This window comes from Mastigoproctus giganteus, chromosome 1, assembly GCF_048544385.1.
Source record: "Mastigoproctus giganteus isolate SK-2022 chromosome 1, ASM4854438v1, whole genome shotgun sequence".
Taxonomy (NCBI): Eukaryota; Metazoa; Arthropoda; class Arachnida; order Uropygi; family Thelyphonidae; genus Mastigoproctus; species Mastigoproctus giganteus.
In genome coordinates, this window is record NC_143575.1 from 269,825,236 (window position 1) to 269,845,048 (window position 19,813).

At 37.7% G+C, this 19,813-nt stretch overlaps 1 protein-coding gene across 2 annotated transcripts in view; it reads left to right on the forward strand.

Annotated features, from left to right (window-relative positions):
* The window catches only part of LOC150091966 (integral membrane protein 2B), an 88,531-nt gene that overhangs the window by 32,890 nt on the left and 35,828 nt on the right, over positions 1–19,813 (forward strand). The window contains exons 2-3 of one of the 2 annotated variants that reach the window (XM_090377597.1): positions 16,012–16,182; positions 16,772–16,948. In XM_090377597.1, coding sequence (XP_090233723.1) covers positions 16,012–16,182; positions 16,772–16,948 — 348 coding nt within the window. The remainder of the gene's footprint in view (positions 1–16,011; positions 16,183–16,771; positions 16,949–19,813) is intronic. The other variant, XM_090377605.1, reaches the window with a different exon arrangement.

A 19,813-nucleotide genomic window follows, 5' to 3' on the forward strand; every position in this document is an offset into this window, starting at 1 on the left:
TTTATTTACTAAACTCCTAGCATTGGTGTACACGCAAGTATACCTGCACCTGTTTCTATTCTTAGCTACCCTAACACAACCCATGTGTTTACTTGTACCGCAGTGGCTCCCAGCAGTCTCTGAAATATCATGCATCTTGTTTTTCAGGCTTCTGCTCATTCTAATAGAAGTTGTGCAAGAATCTCTTTCACCTCTGCCAGTGGCTACTGTCAATCTATTGGTCTTTGTCTCCCCCCAAGCTAGCAGTTTTCCGACCCAGCTAACACTGCCTCGATAGCATCAGCAAATATTCTTGCACCCTTTCTATTTAAGTGTATCCCATCCCTGTAGAAGCAATCTCTCCTGTTAACAAGTACAGACCAGGCTGAAAAATTTTCTACCCCTTGAGCCTTGCACAATCTTTCCAGGGCCGAATTGATCGACAAGGCTCTCATCATATACTCCCTCCTATCGTGTCTGGGCAGAATTGCAGACACTTTCAAATTCAACCCTAATTCTCGGCTTTTGTTCAACAGTGACCTGTACTTGTTAAGTAATTCTGCCGGTCTCCTACTCTTAATATCATTAGTGCCAACGTGTACAACTATATCACCTTTTGTGTCTTTAAAAGATGATATTCGCTCTACAACGTCATCAACCTTAGCCCCTGGCAGACATACCCTGGTCCTGTTCCACCTATCCTTTTTACAAAACATGTTCCCCGTTTCCCTGACAATGAGTCACCAACAACTACTAGTTCCTTCGGGACCAGCGCATTCTGCCTTGGGGGTTGCCTCTGTGTCACGTGATGCCCAAGTGCAAGCTCTGGCGTTGATGTGGGCAGCTGAGAGCTTGATGGGCCCCACAATTTAGTTTCTTCGAGGGCATCCACCCTGTCCTTCAAGTTCTCATATAGGCCCACAAGAACGCTAGGTTGTTGCCTGATATCGATACACTCCTTGCATCGCGCACACACAAAGACATCCCCCATGGCAGTATCATGTCCCGTACCCAATTGCTCTGCAAACATCAAGCAAACAGTGCATTTTATAAGGCTGTGAGTCAGAGGACAACTGCCCCCCTCAGTTCTGCTCTGAGCCACAGCACTTCCATTAGCTTGAGCCTTTTGCTTTGCTGCTCTGGTCTGAGTCATGATTCTATTAATTTATTAATTATAATTAATTATGTTATGTTATTAATTATGTTAAATATAATTAATTATATTACGTTTGTAATCTAAGTCGTTATATGTATTTATTTAAAAGTACAATTTAACTGCTAACGAAGTTCAACTAACCCTATCTAGTACGGTATATAACTATCGTATCACAAAGTCGGGAAAGTTACGAATGGTAAATCTAGATATTTAGTACTAGCACTTAGCACTTGAGACTAAATGTTTAGTCTCTAGTGCTAAGTTCCGGTCAACCCTTCCCTATCTCTTCCATCATGCAGTATGATTGATGACTTTTGAGGTTATGATGAATGTCGTGGCGAGATCCAATATTCCTTACATTTCAAGGGTACAGCTATAAAATGGTGTTCGCCGGCCGGCCGCCACTTAGTACACCGGACCGAACCTATTGGTAACTCTCTAGGAGGCTTCCAGATCACCTAGTGTATAAACTTGCTACTTCCACTCTGCCAGATAGTGACTGGAGGGAGTCCGAGTAGTGTGTATGTGGGGAGCATTGTCGAGGCCACGTTATGTCAAGGATCATGTGTACGCCATATCCAAAAATTTCATTACTTCATACAGCATGTCCCACCCACTTTCTCTTACTGTTAGAAATGAATCATTAATTAACCTAACTGCCCTCTTCTGAATGGAATCAAGAAGCCTGAGAGACCTTTTGGGAGCAATATTCCATGGCAGGGCAGATTTGCGATTTATACATAGTGAGCAGCTGTTTGAAAGAAAAGTAACGCCGAGAGCGAAAGAGAAAACCAAGATTTTAGATGCAGAGGAAGCAATATTTATGTGATTGTGCCAAAATAGATCATCATTTTGCCTAGAAATCGGAGTGTCACCAAAGATAAGCATAGGAGCAGAAGAATCCTTTTTGCGAGATATAAGACAAGATTGAGTTTTAGAAGGGTTGAAATCAACTAACTTGTCTTTGCCCCACTGGAGAATTCCCTGAAGATCGGCATTAAAGGAATTGGTAGCAGATTTTCGAGAAGTTGAAGCTGATTGAGCAGGGAAAACTTTCTCAAAATGGAAAGTGGAATGCAATATGCTATCATTGGCAAAACTATGGATAGGATTTCCAGTCAATGGAAGAAGGTCATTAATATACAAGAGGAAAAGAGTGGGAGAAAGAACTGAACCTTGGGGGACACTGGCATTAGTGAAGAAGTTAGGGAGCCATCTACCATCACCCTCAGTGAGAAATCAGAGAGAAAACTGGATAACCAATTACAAAAAAAACAGTTGGAAAACTGTAAGATGGAAGCTTGTTTAGAAGACCTTTATGCCAAACACGATCGAAAGCCTTTGAGATGTCAAGAGCATCTACTTGTATTTCACCGAACCTTCATTGAATTAGTCCATAAATGGGTAACATAAGCCAGAATATTACCAGTGGCTCGATTGATGGAATCCATACTTGTGATCGTTGATCAGACGGAAGGTTTCTATGTAGTTTAAAGAGTTGGCGGTTAATTGGATGGGAGAGATTTGTCACCCTTTTTAGGAACTGGCTGGATATTAGCAAATTTCCAAGCAGAAGGTAAAACACCTTTGGAATAAGAAAGTGAAAAAAGGTGGCAAAGAATAGGAGTAAGTTCTGGAGCACAGGTTTTGAGAGGCACCTCCGTAGCCAGGTGGGAAGGAGCAGCAGTGCGTAGCACACGCTTCTTGATTAGACCGGAGTTAGAGTCCGTCACCACCAAATACGGAGGGTCAGGGAATAACCACCACATATTCCCGTAGTAATATGGCCTTAGTTGCTAATGCTCCTAAAAACCAAATAACAACATCAGGTTTTGAGAACAAGTGGAGAAATACCCTCGGACCAGGAGGTTTCTTAGCATCAAGATTTGTCAGAATCCTTCTAACATCCTTTTGACGGAAGACCACAGGAGGTATTGAATGGAGCGTTTTGGGAATATTGTGAGGTGTTTTACCAAGATCATTAATACATGATTTGGAAGAAACATGGGATGCTAGCAGGTCAGCTTTATCCTTGGCTTAAGTGACCAGAACCATCTGGTTTGGACAGAGGTGTGGGCAGAGATGGCAAAAGTTGCAGGCCAGTAGCTTTGGCGAGAGACCAGAATGCTCGGCTACCATTAGGGCAAGAAGAAAGTTTTCTACTCTTAGCCTGTTCAAACTCTAGTTTGGACTGATTAATAACTGCTTTACAATTGTTGCGAGCTTTGGTGTAGGCAGAAAATGAAATTGAAGAATTAGAAACAAGCCAATTACGATATGCAACATTCTTCTCTTGAACAGCCTTAGCACATTTATTGGAAAACCAAGGTTTAGATAAAGGACGAGATTTCAAAGTGGAGTGTGGGATAAAGGATAAACATTGACATCAGAAGTTTTGAAACAGTAATTCTCCCAATGAAAAGAAATCTCGCAGGTTATCCCATTTTGCATTCTTGTAATGCCAAACAACACTAGGTTGGAAATAGCCATGAGATAAAAGCTCCATTGGAGAAGAGACAATCACCAAGTTGTGATCTGAAGTGCCTAAAGGACCTCTCACTTCGACCGTTTACTTAGAAGGATTGTTTGTGAGAAAAAGATCAAGCGTACTGGATGTATGATTAGGATTGTCCGGTATTCTTGTAAGTAAATGAACAATCTGTGCAAGGTCGTTATTAATTGCAAAAGCCTCATCATCTCGACCAGCCTGGGGGTGTGACTAGAAAACGAAAGCCAGCTTGAGTTGTGAACATTAAAATCACAAAGGAAAATTACCTCACTGTTAGGAAAGTTGGACTGGAGAAAGTCAAGTTGCAAAGAGAGGAAGTCAAAGAGCTCCAAGTGATTAGTGTTGTTGGGAGAACGGTAAAGACAACAGATGAATTTGACACAATGAGGTAGAGATATTTTAAGCCAGAGAAGATCAAAGAGAGGAGATTCCAAATTGCCCAGTCTCTGATAGGGAATATCAGAATGGACATATGCACAAGTACCACCTTTTAAGCGAAAGGAATGATACAGCAAATAATTTGGCATCTGAGATGAGCAGTAGTTGAGATCATGCATCGATCTACGAACTCTGAGCTGGCAGACATGCACCTAGTGTATGGATTAGAAGAGGGCAATGGACGAGCCACTCAATGAATTTATGGAGAACGCTTCCCAGACAGACATGTACCGGACCACCGTTTGTTTGCACGTGTGCATCAAAATTTGTGCAATTATGGGTCATTTAGAGGTAACAAGAGTAGTGCGGGCAGACCACGTTCGATGCGAACTCCCGCCATGAAAGAAAGTGTGTTGGATGCCGTCCAGAATAATCCTACTACCAGCACACGTGCCATTGCCTCTGCCTTAGGAGTTTCTCGTTGCAGTGTACAGCGTGTCTGGCACAGCGATTCCTTTCATCTCCAAAGGGTTCTGTTACTGCTCCCCCAAGATCATCCGGCACGTGTGGCTTTTGCACAATGGTTTCTCCAATAAAGTGTTCAAGACTTGAATTTTCCAGCCTGTGTTTTGTTCACGGATAAGACTTATTTCACTCGGGAAGGCTTATTCAATCAGCACAATGCTCGTGTGGGCTCACAACAACCCACACGGTGTGCGCCCACATGCGGCACAACATCGCTTCGCAGTAAATGTGTGGGCAGGTATGTTCGTTGACTGCTTAGTCGGCCCATTCCTGTTACCATTCCGCATTAACTCCACTAAATATCAGATCTTTCTTGAACAAGTTCTAACAGGGTTGCTTGACAATGTTCCAGCAAATGTGAGATGCAACATTTGGTTTCAACATGACGGGGCGCCTGCCCATTATGGAATTTGTGTTTGTGACCATTCGAACAGGTGTTTTGGGCATCGATGGATTGGCCGTGGTGGACCCGTTGCCTGGCCCCACGCTCGCCTGATTTATTAGGCCTTGATTTCTTTCTGTGAGGGCCCTCAAACTATTATGTATGAATCGCCTGTGGAGACGGAAATGGATCTCGTGGCGAGACTTCTGCGTTGCTGCTACTGTCAAAGAAACTCCATGTGTGTTCAACCGTGTCTGCCAATCCATGCTGTATCGCATCTCATGGTGGAACCTTCGAGAATCTGTTGTTACATAAAAAAATGTATCCATCTCGTACTCCATTGTTAATATTATGTCGAATAAATGTTTGCCACTAATTACTGTATTGGGTCATTTCTGCTTCTTGTGCCTCTGCTACTACTTTCCCATGACGTTTCCGGTTATGGGTTTCTATGTGATTCACATTCCTTTAGATGTTACCTACCTCCCCTACAAACGTTTGTACCAATATTTTTGAGACACCCTGTATATGCTGATGAAGCAAAAATTGTTGCAGGAGACATGTGCAGAAACTTGCTTTTGGCCAAGGAACAAACTTCCCTCTGATACAGTTTAAATGGATAGATTGAATAAATTTAAGGAGGAACTAGACAAATTATTAGAGGGGTTGTTACTTATGTGGAAGGATCTTCTTTTTGCTGATGCTCTATAAGTTTGCTTTTTTTTTGCATCATTTGCCCTCACATTTTTAAGTCATCTTCATTAATATGAACAGAGTGTGCAAACAGAAATATATGGGTGTATATTCCCATGGTCAATTTCCATCTGTTGTGGAAATTGATAGCTTAAATAAATTCAAGGAGGAACTGAACAAACGTTTAGAGTGAATGGAGTGTGAAATGTTTTTTTTTTTTTTTTGTCTAATGCTACATGAGCTTGCTTTCTTGCATCGTATGCCTCTGCTAATGGTGGAGGAATACCATTATCAAACTTTCACTTGAACTATATAAAAAGATGCACCTCTTCAGGATTGTGACAAAACCAGTTTCTTCATAAACGCCAATCAAAACAATAGCACAGGGATTCTTGAACGGCATAAAGCATCCATAATTGCCATTTCTTTTTCTGAATGTGGAATTGTTGAATCTAGAACCCAGAGAAAGATTTCTTGGGCTCTGGATTTAATTAAACACTTGCCAATTCATTTATCATCTTGTTGATGAGGAAGATATGTTGCTTTACTTTGACAGCCACCTGAGATCCCATTTATCTTGTTTACTAGATTCATCATCCAATTCTGAAGATTATTTTCTTCAAGGAAAGAATCTTCCAAACGATCTTCAGTAAAGATGGATTGTGAATTGGCAAGTCTTCATTGTGTGGATGGTGCACTAAAACTTTTTTGATCTGCAGACTTTTTATACTTTGATATATCTACACCACAAAAGTGGCAATTGTAAATTTTTTTGTGTTACAGATATGATTGTGTGTTCCTTTCATGTTTGAGGTAAAAGGCATACGCTTAAAACTACCTTGAAACTATCCCTCTATAATGTTGACCTTCAACTACCACATTAGAAACATGGTATCTACAACTTTTGATTAGTTATAGGAATTCCAAAATAGGCTTCATATGTACTGCAAAACTTAGTGCACCAATAATTTAGTGTTTTAAGTGCTTCAGAACTATGCAGTATCCACAGACATAAGCAAAACGAGTCTGGAGATAATTTACACTTTTATTTGGTAGTCGTAGCAAACTGTAAAAACTTATACGAATACTGCAGGCTCTCAGTATTGATGTGCTATATAAGTTTGCTTTCTTGTATCATTTGCTGATTTTAATACATGCCTCATTTTAATATGAACAATGTACAAATAAATCTGTGGGTGTATACTCGAATGGTGAAGCAATGCCACTATCAAATTTTAATTGTCTATAAAAAGATAAGATTGTAACAAAATCACTTATGTAATACTATATAAATGATGGCTCTTGTGCGTAGCACAGTTGGTAGGAATACCTTCCTCCCCACAGGAAGGAAGGTTGGAAAGACCAGAGTTCAAGTCCCGTCAATGACAGGAGGAATTTTTATGGGCATTTTTCACAACAGATGAGTTAATCGGTCTCAGGCGATGGTAGCATGTTTTTTCTCCCGAAAACAGAAAATCTACCTCTATTTTCTGTTTCCGGCAAAATTGTCCAGCAAGAAGAAATTTGACCTCGGAACAGACGCAGTTTACAAATAATGTACACTGAGCAATATGGCCTTGGTCACTGATGCTCCTGAAACACTACAACGACAGTAGTAGTTTAAATGATGGGGAAATAAAAATCATCGCTGCTAAAATTGCTCCTTTGGATTCGGCACACGAAATACATAGACGAAACAGTTCAGTGTAAGCGTAAATTTTTTGCCACATAATGTAATTAATTGATAACAAGATAATCAGTTATTTACTTTTCACATCTTTAGTCGTAGGGAAAAAATCAATTAATTTAAGAAATAATAATCGAACTCTTCCGAAATGTAAACACTGTGTACATTACCTAACGTGTTTGTTTTAGTTGTGTTGGTCCTCTGAGATGCTGAGTCTTTGCTATTAGTAATGAACTTGCACGACTTTTTAATTTCTCTATTAGAAGGGTAGTTAACTAGTAGTTAGTAGTGGTTTTAGTTAGTAGTAGTAGTTAGTTTTTAACCAACTACCCCTCTAATAAAGATTCCGCAAGGTTCGTGGTGAAACCCAAAAACGTAATCTCTCTTTTCCGGATTTCCGAACGGACATCTCCCTTCAAATGTCAGTTGTCCAGCTTTCCAAGTTAATTTAAAATAAATTCAAGTGAATATGTATCGATGGTGATATTGGCATATTTCTCAGAATGAGCTTAATTTAGATATTAGCATATGTAAATTAAGCTCATTCTGAGTTTGTTTATTCCAAAGTTGGCTTCATCCAATTTATTTTGGAGTACAACCAGACACTTGTGCTCACGGTACCCAGTAAAAATGCCATTTTTCATTATATTTTAATAAAAATAATGAAAAAAAAATTAACAAAAATAAGCAAACACAGAATGAGATGTTTTGCGTGCTAGGTGCATACGTCCTTGTTAATTTTTGTATTTTGCAATGGGAAGGTATATTTTTGCGATAATCCATTTGGACAGCTTCATAACCAATCAGAAATTTAGACAGAATTATTGCACACGCTAAGTCTTGATTATATAAAATAAATTGACGCTAAACTCCATTTAGCAGTACACCTTACAAAATCAATCTTGTGAGTAGCTTATTAACGGCTTTCCGTTAAATTTGTGTTATAATACGTGCGGAAAGCGTGTATTATCTGTACCATGGCTGCACATGTAACAACTCGACTCCTATTAGATGGTTTTTGATAAAATTTTATATTTGGGTCTTTTAGAAAAATTTGTCAAGCCACCTCAAACTTCATTAAAATCGGAGCAATAGAAATCTATCATTTATTATTTTATGTCCATCCGTCCGTATGTAATAACTCGGCTCACAGTTGGTGGATTTTCATGAAATTTTATATTTATCTCTAATACATATACTTATCCATCATTCACAAATATTATCAAAATCGGACGAATAGAAATAGCAATTATTATTTCTTTGTCCACATGTAATAACTCGACTACCAATAGATGAATTTTCGTGAAATATTTTATTTGGCTTTTTTAGAAAGATTTTGCGAGCCATCCCAAATTTCTATACAAATCGTGTATTATTACTGTTTGCTAACCTGACATGTAATGCACTGCATACATTAATTTACTTATTTTTTGCACTTGTGTGCAGGTTAGCAATTTGTTTAAAAAAGCGAAAACATGGAGGTGATATTCACTAGATAGAACAAGAGCAGCGTGCAGAATATATATGAATTTTGCACACTTCCCGGGACACCAAATTTAAAAATGGAAGTAAATAACATATGTAATATACATGTGGTTTTTATTAATTTTTTCAACTATCCATACACAGGATATAGAAATATATCCTCTTGCATATTTTGAAATTTCTCACATTTAACAGTTTTTTTTAAACCTTGGTCGGAAATAACAGAAACGGTTATAAGAAAAATGTCTGATGGAAAAAAAGTCTGAACATCCGTTTAAAATTATCGAATGCATTGTTATCATTATATACTGTATTTTATCAAAAGGACAAGCACACAAACGAACAGTTTAATTCCTATAATTACTCAACTGCTTATGTAAAATTTTATAATAACTAGTAAAGTATGATTGGTATATAAATTTGAAGAAATATGAAACAATATATTTAGTAGGTAATATTAAAGCTGTTTATTTCGTACAATTATTTTCTATAATTATAAGAATAATTGTTTCTGGAAATTTTTCCATTTCCAGAAACTGAAATAAAGATAGGTGCGTTTTGTTTTGTTATGTTAGAAAACTACACCTTTCTCTTATAGTTTTATCTCTTGATAATCTTTCCCCTTGAAAAATTGCTGAATACCTGCTGAATTCTAGGAAGGCTGGGTCTGCAATTTAGTGGTCAATTTTGAGACAATACCGATTAAAAGGCCTGAGAATTAAAGGGACTCTGGTGGGGGGGCATTTCTTGGCTTATACATATAGAAGGAATTGCCTAAGTAAGTATATTACAAATAAACAGCATGAGAATCTGTAAGTAATAAATATTAATAATAGGTGGATTCTAAACCTTACATAGGTGAAGTGCTTTTATTTCAAACATCTCATGATTGAGTTCGCTGAGAACCAGAAAGGAGGGCAAAGTGACATTTTTGAAGGCTTCATGTACACGAAGCATTCACAGAAAAGAGACGGGATCCACTGCTTTGTACTTTGCTCTCTCTTCTTGAACAAAAAAAAAAATAAATAAATAAATAAATAGATAAATAAAATAAATAACTAATTAATAATAATTAATAAATAAAATAAAAAATAAATAAAAAGGAAATTAAACCTATCGTCCTATGTGCTTCCCTTACCCGAAAGTACTATCCAGATGACCTTTGAATTTCCCCAAACTGTCGGCCTCTACCACCCATGAAGGGCAACTTATTCCTGGAGTTGTGAACATTAAAATCACAAAGGAAAATTACCTTACTGTTAGGAAAGTTGGACTGGAGAAAGTTAAGTTGCAAAGAGAGGAAGTCAAAGAGCTCCAAGTGATTAGTAGAAGTTGGGGAGAACAGTACAGTAAACCCCCTGCTATTCGCGATCGCCGATTTAACATAAAATGAAACCTAAAAAAAATGTGAATTTTAAAGTGCCGTGAATGTTTTCAGCCATAACAAAAACATGGGCGTGGCTAAATTTATCTTTCCCAGTCAAAAACAGGGCTCAGTGGGTGGGGGGGGGGAGAGGTGACAAAATCGCGAGCGTGTATGTTTCTCGCTAATCCTTGTTCAATATATGTTATGCGCTCTTGTCATGGAAGGTTTCGTTGTTTTGTTTTTAATTTATATGCTTATAAATTGAATAAATGTATCAATTTATAAATTGATATGCTTAAAAAATGATAAATCTACCGTTTTGCAGTGTAAAACAAACTTTTTCGAGTGTGTTAACGGAAGAAAGTGACTTTATTGTGGACAAGTTCTTTCTAATCCCTACAAAAAATATGGCTACGAATAACAAGAGAAATGTGAAAATATCAAAGAAGGTGATGACATTAGCGAATAAAATTGAGTTATTAGATAAAAATTTTCTAATGGTGAAAGTGTCTCCTCAGTGGCAAAACATTATAAAATCAATGAGTCAACGGTGCTATCAATCAAGAAATCGGAATAAAAAATCCGCCGTAGTGTCCGGTGAAAACGCGCTAATTGCTTCAAAAATTTGCTCTGTAACTCGTGATGTTAAATTAGAAAAAACGGAAAAGGCTTTAAATCTGTGGATAGAAGACCGAACTCAAAATAAAATTCCATTAAGTTCACTCATCATTCGTGAAAAGGCAAAACTCCTTTATCAACACTTTTTAGCAAAACTGGTGATAACACTGGCAGGATAAGTTTTTTAGCTAGCAAAGGCGCTGGATTGAAAGATTTGTTTGAAATTTCTAATAAATATTACATTTAATATTAAATTGTTTCTTATTTTCATTTCGATGCCATATGCTTTGCATTTCACTATATAACTGTCAATGTACATAGTCATGTTATGAAGGTACATATAATACATACATAGACAAAATTTTTAGACTAGTTTTTCTTATATATTTCATACTTTGGAACGGAACCACTTTATTACTAATGGGAGCCCATAACTCAGTATTCGCATTTTCGGTATTCGCGACATTTCTCAGGAACGTAACTTGGGGTTTACTGTATAAGGCAACAGATGAATTTGACACAATGAAGGTAGAGAGATTTTAAGCCAGAGAAGATCCAAAACAGATTCCAAATTACCAAGTATTTGACAGGGAATATCGGAACGGACATATGCACAAGTTCCACCTTTGAGGAGTAAGGAATCACACAGCGAATAATTTGAGCAACTGAGAATGAGCAGTAGTTGAATCAACCGATAACTGAGATTCTGTCAGAAAAAGTACAAGGGGTTTTTGGCAGACTGCAAGTGGAAATGGACGTTGTTGAGATTAGAATTGAGACCACGTATATTTGTGAAATGAACTAGAAAGTGTGTAGGTAGGTTTAGATCTTTTTGCAGATAAAGCTAACTATTAGTTTGACAATTCGTGGTGTATTCAATAGTAAGATAAAGTGGGAGAGGGGACATGCTGTATGAAGTAATGAAATTTTTGGAATATGGCATACACATGATAAGAATATACCCAGATCCTTGACATAACCCCAGGGGTCTCACATCTGGTGAGTATGGACTTGGCAATACCCAGGGTCCTGAGCTGGATATCATCATTCTTTCTCTTGGTGATTCCCTTTTGCTTTTTTCTCTCTCTCTCTCTCTCTCTTCTCTCTCTCTCTCTCTCTCTCTCTTCATCTCTCTCTCTCTCTCTCTCTCTCTCTCACAGGGTAACTCAGAAATTATTTTCTCTTTGTCTGGTGCAGCAAAAAGACTCAGGCTTCCTTGCACCATATGGCTAATATTAATAATAATAAACAACAACGTGGCCTCGACAATGCCCCTCTGAATACACCCTACTCGCGACTCCCTCCAGTCACTATCTGGCAGAGTAGAGATAGCAAGATTGGATCTCACCATGATGTTCATCATAACCTCAAAAGTCTCCAATTAGCCGTGGACCACATTCACCACTTCCACCACTTCAAGCCTCCAATAGGCAAAGTGGTGGTGGTATTTCACTGGTTGATGAGAGTCATCTACCACACTAGTATTGCCTGGTAACACAGAGGGGTGGCATTCCTCCATGTGTGGGCCCCTCTGTCTCCCTGCTTAACTTTGGTTCACACCTGGAATGGTCACCCACAGTGTTCATGTGCATGGAGGTTATACCTAGGGTTACTAACAGTCCCGTCGTCATGAAGGTGCAAGCAGAGGATTTGGCTCTCACAGACCTCGTCCGGACTTTGCTGAAATTGGGGTCCACTTGACTTGAATGTCACCCGAATATCAGTTCCATCAGCGTTTTAGACTCCAGGTAGCAAGTACAGCTTGTCTGGCATATCTAAGAGAATGTCTGTGACAACCTCAAGGACCCCAATTGTTGGAGCAGGTTGTCCTCACAGGTAGTTGAGGTTGAAAGTTTGAATAAATTTAAAAGGTCAAATGGATAGCTACCTGTGTGAGGAGGGAAGCATATTAATTTGTATTTTTCTTATCTACTTGTTTTTTTTTTTTTTTTTGTTTTTTTTTTTTTTTCCCAAATAAATCTGGTCTTTTCTCAGTTTACAGTAGACATGTACAAATACAAAAGAAATAATCAGTTGTGTGTATATAATTATATATATTTTTTTTTTTTTTTGCCAAAAATTTGAATACTTAAATATTATTATTATTAGCCTTATGGTGCAAGGGAGCCTGAGGGCTTGTGCTGCACGCAAGCCAAAACCCAAGTTATCTTGAGAGAGAGAGAGAGAGAGAGAGAGAGAGAGAAGAGAGAGAGAGAGAGAGAGTGAGAGATGAGAGAGAGAGAGAGAGAGAAGAGAGAGAGAGAGAGAGAGAAGAGAAGTAAAAAGGAATCGCCAAGAAAGAGAAGAATGGTGATATCCAGCTAAGGACCTTGATTGTGCCAAGCCCATACTCACAAGATGTGGGCCTGTGGGTGTGAATAGAAGACTGTAGTAAAATGATAGAATTTGGTAATTGAAAAATTAAAAGTACAGTAGGCTAAACTCTTCCACTGTCCCCATAGTATACTAGACAATCCTAACCATGCACCTACCACTTGATCTTTTATGTTGGAGTATCTTCTCCTGAGAAGAGAGTATGTAATGATTCCCCCTTATGCAGACTTTTCTACAGATTTTTTTTCTAACTGCATAGAGAAACAATGCAAATGCTAAGTTGTACATGACTGAAATTCTTCCCTGGTTTGAGGCTTTACAGCCTTGAATATTTCATTAGTCACATTTATATAGTAGTACTCAATAAGTTTAATTTTTATATAATAAAATCTTTTAAAAATTCATTCTTTTTAACAGCAATGCAATGACGGTACCAAAAAAAAAGCAAGCAAGCGTAGTACGTTAAGTTTGTTTTTAGCTTAGTCATTAAGAGGGCGTGTGGGCTGAAACTTTGAGCCCACGCCTCTTGAAGTAAAAACATCTATAATTGTGCAATTTCTTATTTTTTAATATGTTAATAAAATAATTATTAATACAATGAAGTAATAATAATAATAATAGATATTATTTTATTCTTAAAAAACAATGCAGGGCTTTAGCTATCTTAAAATACCATGTAGATGGACTAATAATAAAATAGCCAATGCTTAAAAAAGCCGTAAGTACTCACCTTGAATAAATCTGCATGGTTTAATTAAAAAGGTTGGTTAATATTTAAGAAATTAGAATAAGCGTAAGGAAGCAGGTGTGTACACATCTAATCCTTAGTTGTCATTAAAGTATGAGGGGGGGGGGGGGGAATAATTGAAGTTAAATAAATAATGTAGTGAGCCAATAGTCATTACGGGGACTTTCGTTGGATTACAACGTCTTCAGTTGGCAATTGAGTGGGTAGAGAATGAACGTGATATTTAAGAAATTATTTATACTCTCGCGATGCACTTTTTGACATGCAGTATCAGTATCATTGAATATATGCCAGAACTGTCCGGCGTATATTCAGTGATACTGATATCTCTCTTCTTTTCCGCTTACAATAAACTCGGATCTTTCTTCAGCTCTTACAAAGATACACATAAATATCCTATCAGCGATCTTAATAATATAATATACCTTATCAATTGCCAGCCAAACTGCGACACTTGCTACGTTGGAAGCATTACTAAAAAATATGGCTCATCCAAAACCTCTAATACCCGTGCATACTACCACCACTACAGTCTTACGACTAACCAAACTGTTACACAACTCACGCTCAAACCCATAACTGCACCCCTCTCATCGATTCTGCCATTTCTATTATTAAACTCAAATCCAGCTATAGGATTCTTCAATATGAAGCACTAGCCATTGAATGGTATCGACACCATTCCAATCTTAGTCTTAAACACTAAACTTCCCTTCAACCTTTCACCGATTTGGAACCTCTCGCGGTTGAGGTTACCGCATGTCAAAAAGTGCATCATGAGAGTATAAATAATTTCTTAAATATCGCGTGCGTTCTCTACCCACTCGATTGCCAACTGAAGATGTTGTAATCCAACGAAAGTCCCCGTAATGACTATTGGCTCGCCACATTATTTATTTAACTTCAACTGATTTTTTTTTTTTTTTTTTTTCCCTCTACTTTAATGACAACCAAGGATTAGATGTGCACACACCTGCTTTCTTGTGCTTATTCTAATTTCCGAAATAACACTTTATTTCTTTTCGTCCCTTCCTTAGTCTTTTTAACTCAACTGTTTGGGGGGGTACCCCCAAAACCTCTTATCTTCTGATTTCAAAAGAAAACAGTTACGTTAATTAATGACTGATCTCTAACAGATTCTCTCCATCTTATATATTCTGTTTCTGCTACATGTCTTTTTTGTAGAAACCATAGGCCCTCTTCTGAATTTGCTTCTCTAATTCCCGCTCTCTTCCAAAGCAGTCTGAACATGTGCCGCAGCCAGTCAACATCCTTTTTCTGTCCGACTTCAAACTCAGAGAACCAACATGTTCTTCTTCCTCACTTATTCATTCAACTTCCGTTTTTTGGAACAACCTCCCTTCATATGTTGGTTTTTTTTTTTTATTTAAATTACAAGCTGCAGAAGTTCAAGTCTAATAAATATCAAGCTACAGAAGTTCAAGTCAATAAATATCTTTATAAATTTTTTTTTCTTTTTATACTTTGGCATGACAACCAAGTCAGTAAAGTTTACAATAAATCGTTAATACAAATATTTATCGTATTTAGTAGTCAAGGGCTTGAAACCCGGTCCACTCAAGGAACGCGTGCTGTGCACTCTCGCTCCTGACCACTCGGCTGTGTCAGCGCCTCCGTAGCCAGGTGGGCAGGAGCAGCAGTGCATAGCACACGCTTCTTGATTAGACCAGGGTTCGAGCCCGTGACCACCAAATATGGAGGATGCAGAAGGTCAGGAAATGACCACCGCATATCCCCAGAACAATAAGGCCTTAGTTGCTAATACTCCTAAAAACCAAATAACAAACAAACTCTGCTACATCAGGCCTGTTTTCATCTTCTCAACCTTCAGCCCATGCACAGTACTGAATACTATAGGTTCTAATACCTATAGTATTCAGTATTTTTTTTTTTTTTTTTTTTTTTTTTTAAGAAAAACTTGTCCAATTCATAACAACTTTAATGATGCTGGTTATTTATTAAATATAATGGTTATTGACTATAAAAATGGGACAGGATGTCTAAAAGGTAGAAAATATCACAATGGTTTTAGTTTTTCTTATAATTTATCTGAAAATGTTACTGTAGAAATATGATTTTAATTTCAAATATGCTTGTCATTTTGTGAACTTAATTTTGTTTTTATTTTAGCCTGCTGGAAGAGACCCTGAAGAGGGTAGACCTATGGTTGTGACAGTACCTACTCATGTACGTAGAGTTAGCTCTACTACCACATTGTGTGTATTTATCACTGCTCTGTTGGTTCTCACTACTGGAATTATTGGAGGTGTATATTTGTACAGACAGTTTGCGCATTATAAAGTGAGTAAAGTAATTGTTTGAGTAACTTTTTTTTTTTTTTTATATCTTAGCATTATTTTGTGGTTTTAAGTCCATTTCGATTTTCCCAGTATACAATTCCATGTGGGTCGTGCCACATGGAATTTTGAGTAGTATTGGTTTTGCATGCTTTAAAAAAGCCTGGAAAGGAAAGTAGGCTTTAAATAAATAAATAAAATACTACCAATATGTTTTCCTCCATTAGTACCATTTCAGTGGTTCTTGGAACTTTTCTAATCTAACGTCTTCAAATATTATCTTCCTCTATCATAACTCCTAGATCCTTTTCTTACTCTATTGTTGTAAGGCTGGATGCAGTCAAGTGGTAAGGCTCAAGGGAGCAGAAGCACATGCAGTAGACCATGTTTTGAGTAGACCATGGTTTAAGCCTGTGTGACTGGTAAATATGTTAATGATTGTATTCATTGTAAAAATAATTAACGTAAACTCCTGACCTAGTGGTCATGCCCGATTGTAAACAAGAACATTTATTTTAAATTCAAACTTTCCGAGTATATAAGTTATCTTCTAATTGACACCAGTGTTTATTTGTTTGTTATTTGGTTTTTAGGAGCATCAGCAACCAAAGCCATATTGCTCCGGGACATGCGGCGGTCATTCCCTGACCTTTCCGCATCCTCCGTATTTGGTGGTCACAGGCTCGAATCCCGGTCTAATCAAGAAGCGTGTGCTACGCACTGCTGCTCCTTCCCACTTGGCTACGGAGGAATTGACACCAGTGAAAAAGGTTCTAAAGTATTCAGATCACTACTGTTTAATATTTGCATGTTTATTTTATTAATGTTGATTCTCTCTCATTAAATTTCTTTCTAATGATCATATGTCAGTTTGGATTTTTACTTTTGTAGTGTGAATTTATTCACAGACTTCTCTCTCTCTCTCTCTCTCTCTCTCTCTCTCTCTCTCTCTCTCTCTCTCTCTCTCTCTCTCGAACAAGAATAATTATTGTATTTACAATATTTTGTTTCTTGAATTTCACAGGAAGTGGCTGCAGAAACAATGGCAGATGCAGATCGTCAGACTTGCAGATTTTGACTGTCTTAGCAGGATAATCCCATATTTGGAATATGTAATGTAAAAAAAAAAAAAAAAATCTAAAAGCTTTTGTATACCAAGGATATCCTACATACATGTGAGATTCTTTGCTGTCCATTATTGGGATTTGCCACTGTATATGTATTGTATTTTCTTTTGCTGGAATTGATCAAAAATGAATGTTTGCATATCAGTTGGTGCATTATCACAAGAAACACATTGCCACATTGGCAAATTTGTCCAACCAAAACATGATCTAAAGGTTTTTAGATTTCTTGTGCAAACCCCAAAATCCAGCTTTACTAATCACGATTCCAATAGACTGACAAAAATATGTATCACTAAATTAAAGGCGTATCTCCTATACCTTGAGGCTGTCATAGACCTTCTCTCAGGTATTACATGCTGGACTTGCTACCTGGGAGTCAAAAATGCTGATGGAACTGATATTCAGGTGACACTTGAGTCGAGTGGAATGAATTTCGCCAATAGTTCTACTACATCCAAATCCTCTGCTTGCACTTTCACGATGGCAGGACTGTAAGTAATCCTTGACATAACTCCTGTGTGCAAGTCCTGAAATATGGCACCTAGTATACTGGAGGTGACCACCTAGGTGTGAACCAATTAAGCAGGGGGCCGAGGTGTGGCATCCACACCACACAGAGGAATTGCAACCCCTCTGTGATACAGGTGATAGGTGACTCGCATCAACCAGTGCAATACCACCACTTTACTTAGTGGAGGCTTGGAGTGGTGAAACCCATGTTTAGTCACAAGAGCAAAGCTCCGGCAACCTCCCATCTTTTCCATCATGCAGTATGATTCATGTCTTTTGAAGTTCTGCTAGAATAGTCCACCAGACCAAACGTATTGTTGGCTCTCCGGGAGGCATTCAGATCAACCAATATATAATCTCACTGCCTCTACGCTGCTGAACAGTGATTGGAGTAAGTCCAAGTAACGTGCATGCAAAGAGACGTTGAGGATACATTATGTCAAAGAGCATTGTATATTGTTGTGTGTACAGTCAATCTTGTTTGCCGACCACCCAAGATTGAACACACATTTGTAACCAAAACATTACCAAACACAATAAATAATCGTAATAAAATACTTACATATTTTAATATACATATAAAATATTTTATTGCGTAATAGTCGTAATAAAATACTTACGTATTTTATTACGACTATTACATAATAAAATATTGCTAATGCTTTTGCTTCTATTGTAAGCAAACTTGTTTTTTGTTTGATTTTCTATCCAAACAGATGACAGCCGTTCCATCTCTTCCAATTCTTTGTGTCTTAATCTAATGGATTTTAATTACACTTTGAGTTGTTCCTGCTATGAAAGTTGTTTTTATTTTCTCTGCATTCTTTCTAATTCTCAGCGTTGCCTCATTTAGATCTGTAGCACGTGCAATATCACATGGTCTTTCATTTTGCTCAAAGCGTTTCACAATTTCATATTTTTTCTCTATCGACAGAGATGGACTGGCCATAAGCCTTGCCGGGGAAATCCCAGTGGGCCGAAGGCCAGTGTGATTTTGGCCATAAACCATAGTATGAGGCCACTATAAATTTTCCCTGGTTAAGAATTTTTGACCCAGTCCGCCTCTGTTTATCAATATTGCTTTTCTTTTTCTCTCTGAATCTGCAGTGTCTTCAGGATGCTTCCTTTTCACACCTTTTAAGTATTTTACTCATTTTTAGGGAATAAAGCACAATTACAAACCGATGAGGCACGCTTGATACACATAAACAAAGCTGCGCACGTGTAGCAACTGAATAAATAACACCGTAAAGGCAGAGATACACTATTAACACCTCACATTTTATTAAAACACATTTCTAGGAGTTACTACCATAAAACAAAAACAATTTCCAGTTGCGTTTCTGCTTGGAATCTTTTATAAACTGGTAGTAAACTCGATCTAATTGCATTTGCGATAATACCGATAGATGGAATTGTGTTGGTCTTTACGTTATTATGTGAAATGCGTTTCCCCTTCACTGATATAAAAAAAACAAATTTTCAGAATCTTCTCTTCATTCCTGTCGTGTTGCGTTCGGTTGGGGTGATTCTGTGTTCGACTGCCATTTCTTGTAAACACAAAGGTGAATCGTGCATAAGCGAATTCGGTTCGTGTTATATAAGATATCGTTCCCTTATTTATAAATCGTGTATGATCGAATTCGTGTAGTGTAAACACGTGTTATACGAGGACTGACTGTATATGCCATATCCAAAAATTTCATTACTTCATAAAGCATGTCCTCCCAACCTTTTTCTTACTATAATACATCATGAATATTCAAACTATTAGAACAAGCTTATCTGCGAAAAGGTCTAAACTTCCCAGACACTTCCTCTTTCATTTCACAAATATACATGGTCTCAGTTCCAATCTCAGTGATGTCCATTTCCACTTACATCTGCCAAGTCTCACTTCCTTTTTCTGAAAGAATCCCAAATATTGGTTGATTCAACCAGTGCTCAGCGCAATTGTCCTAATTGTTCGCCATATGATTCCTTTGCTATTGCCTGTCA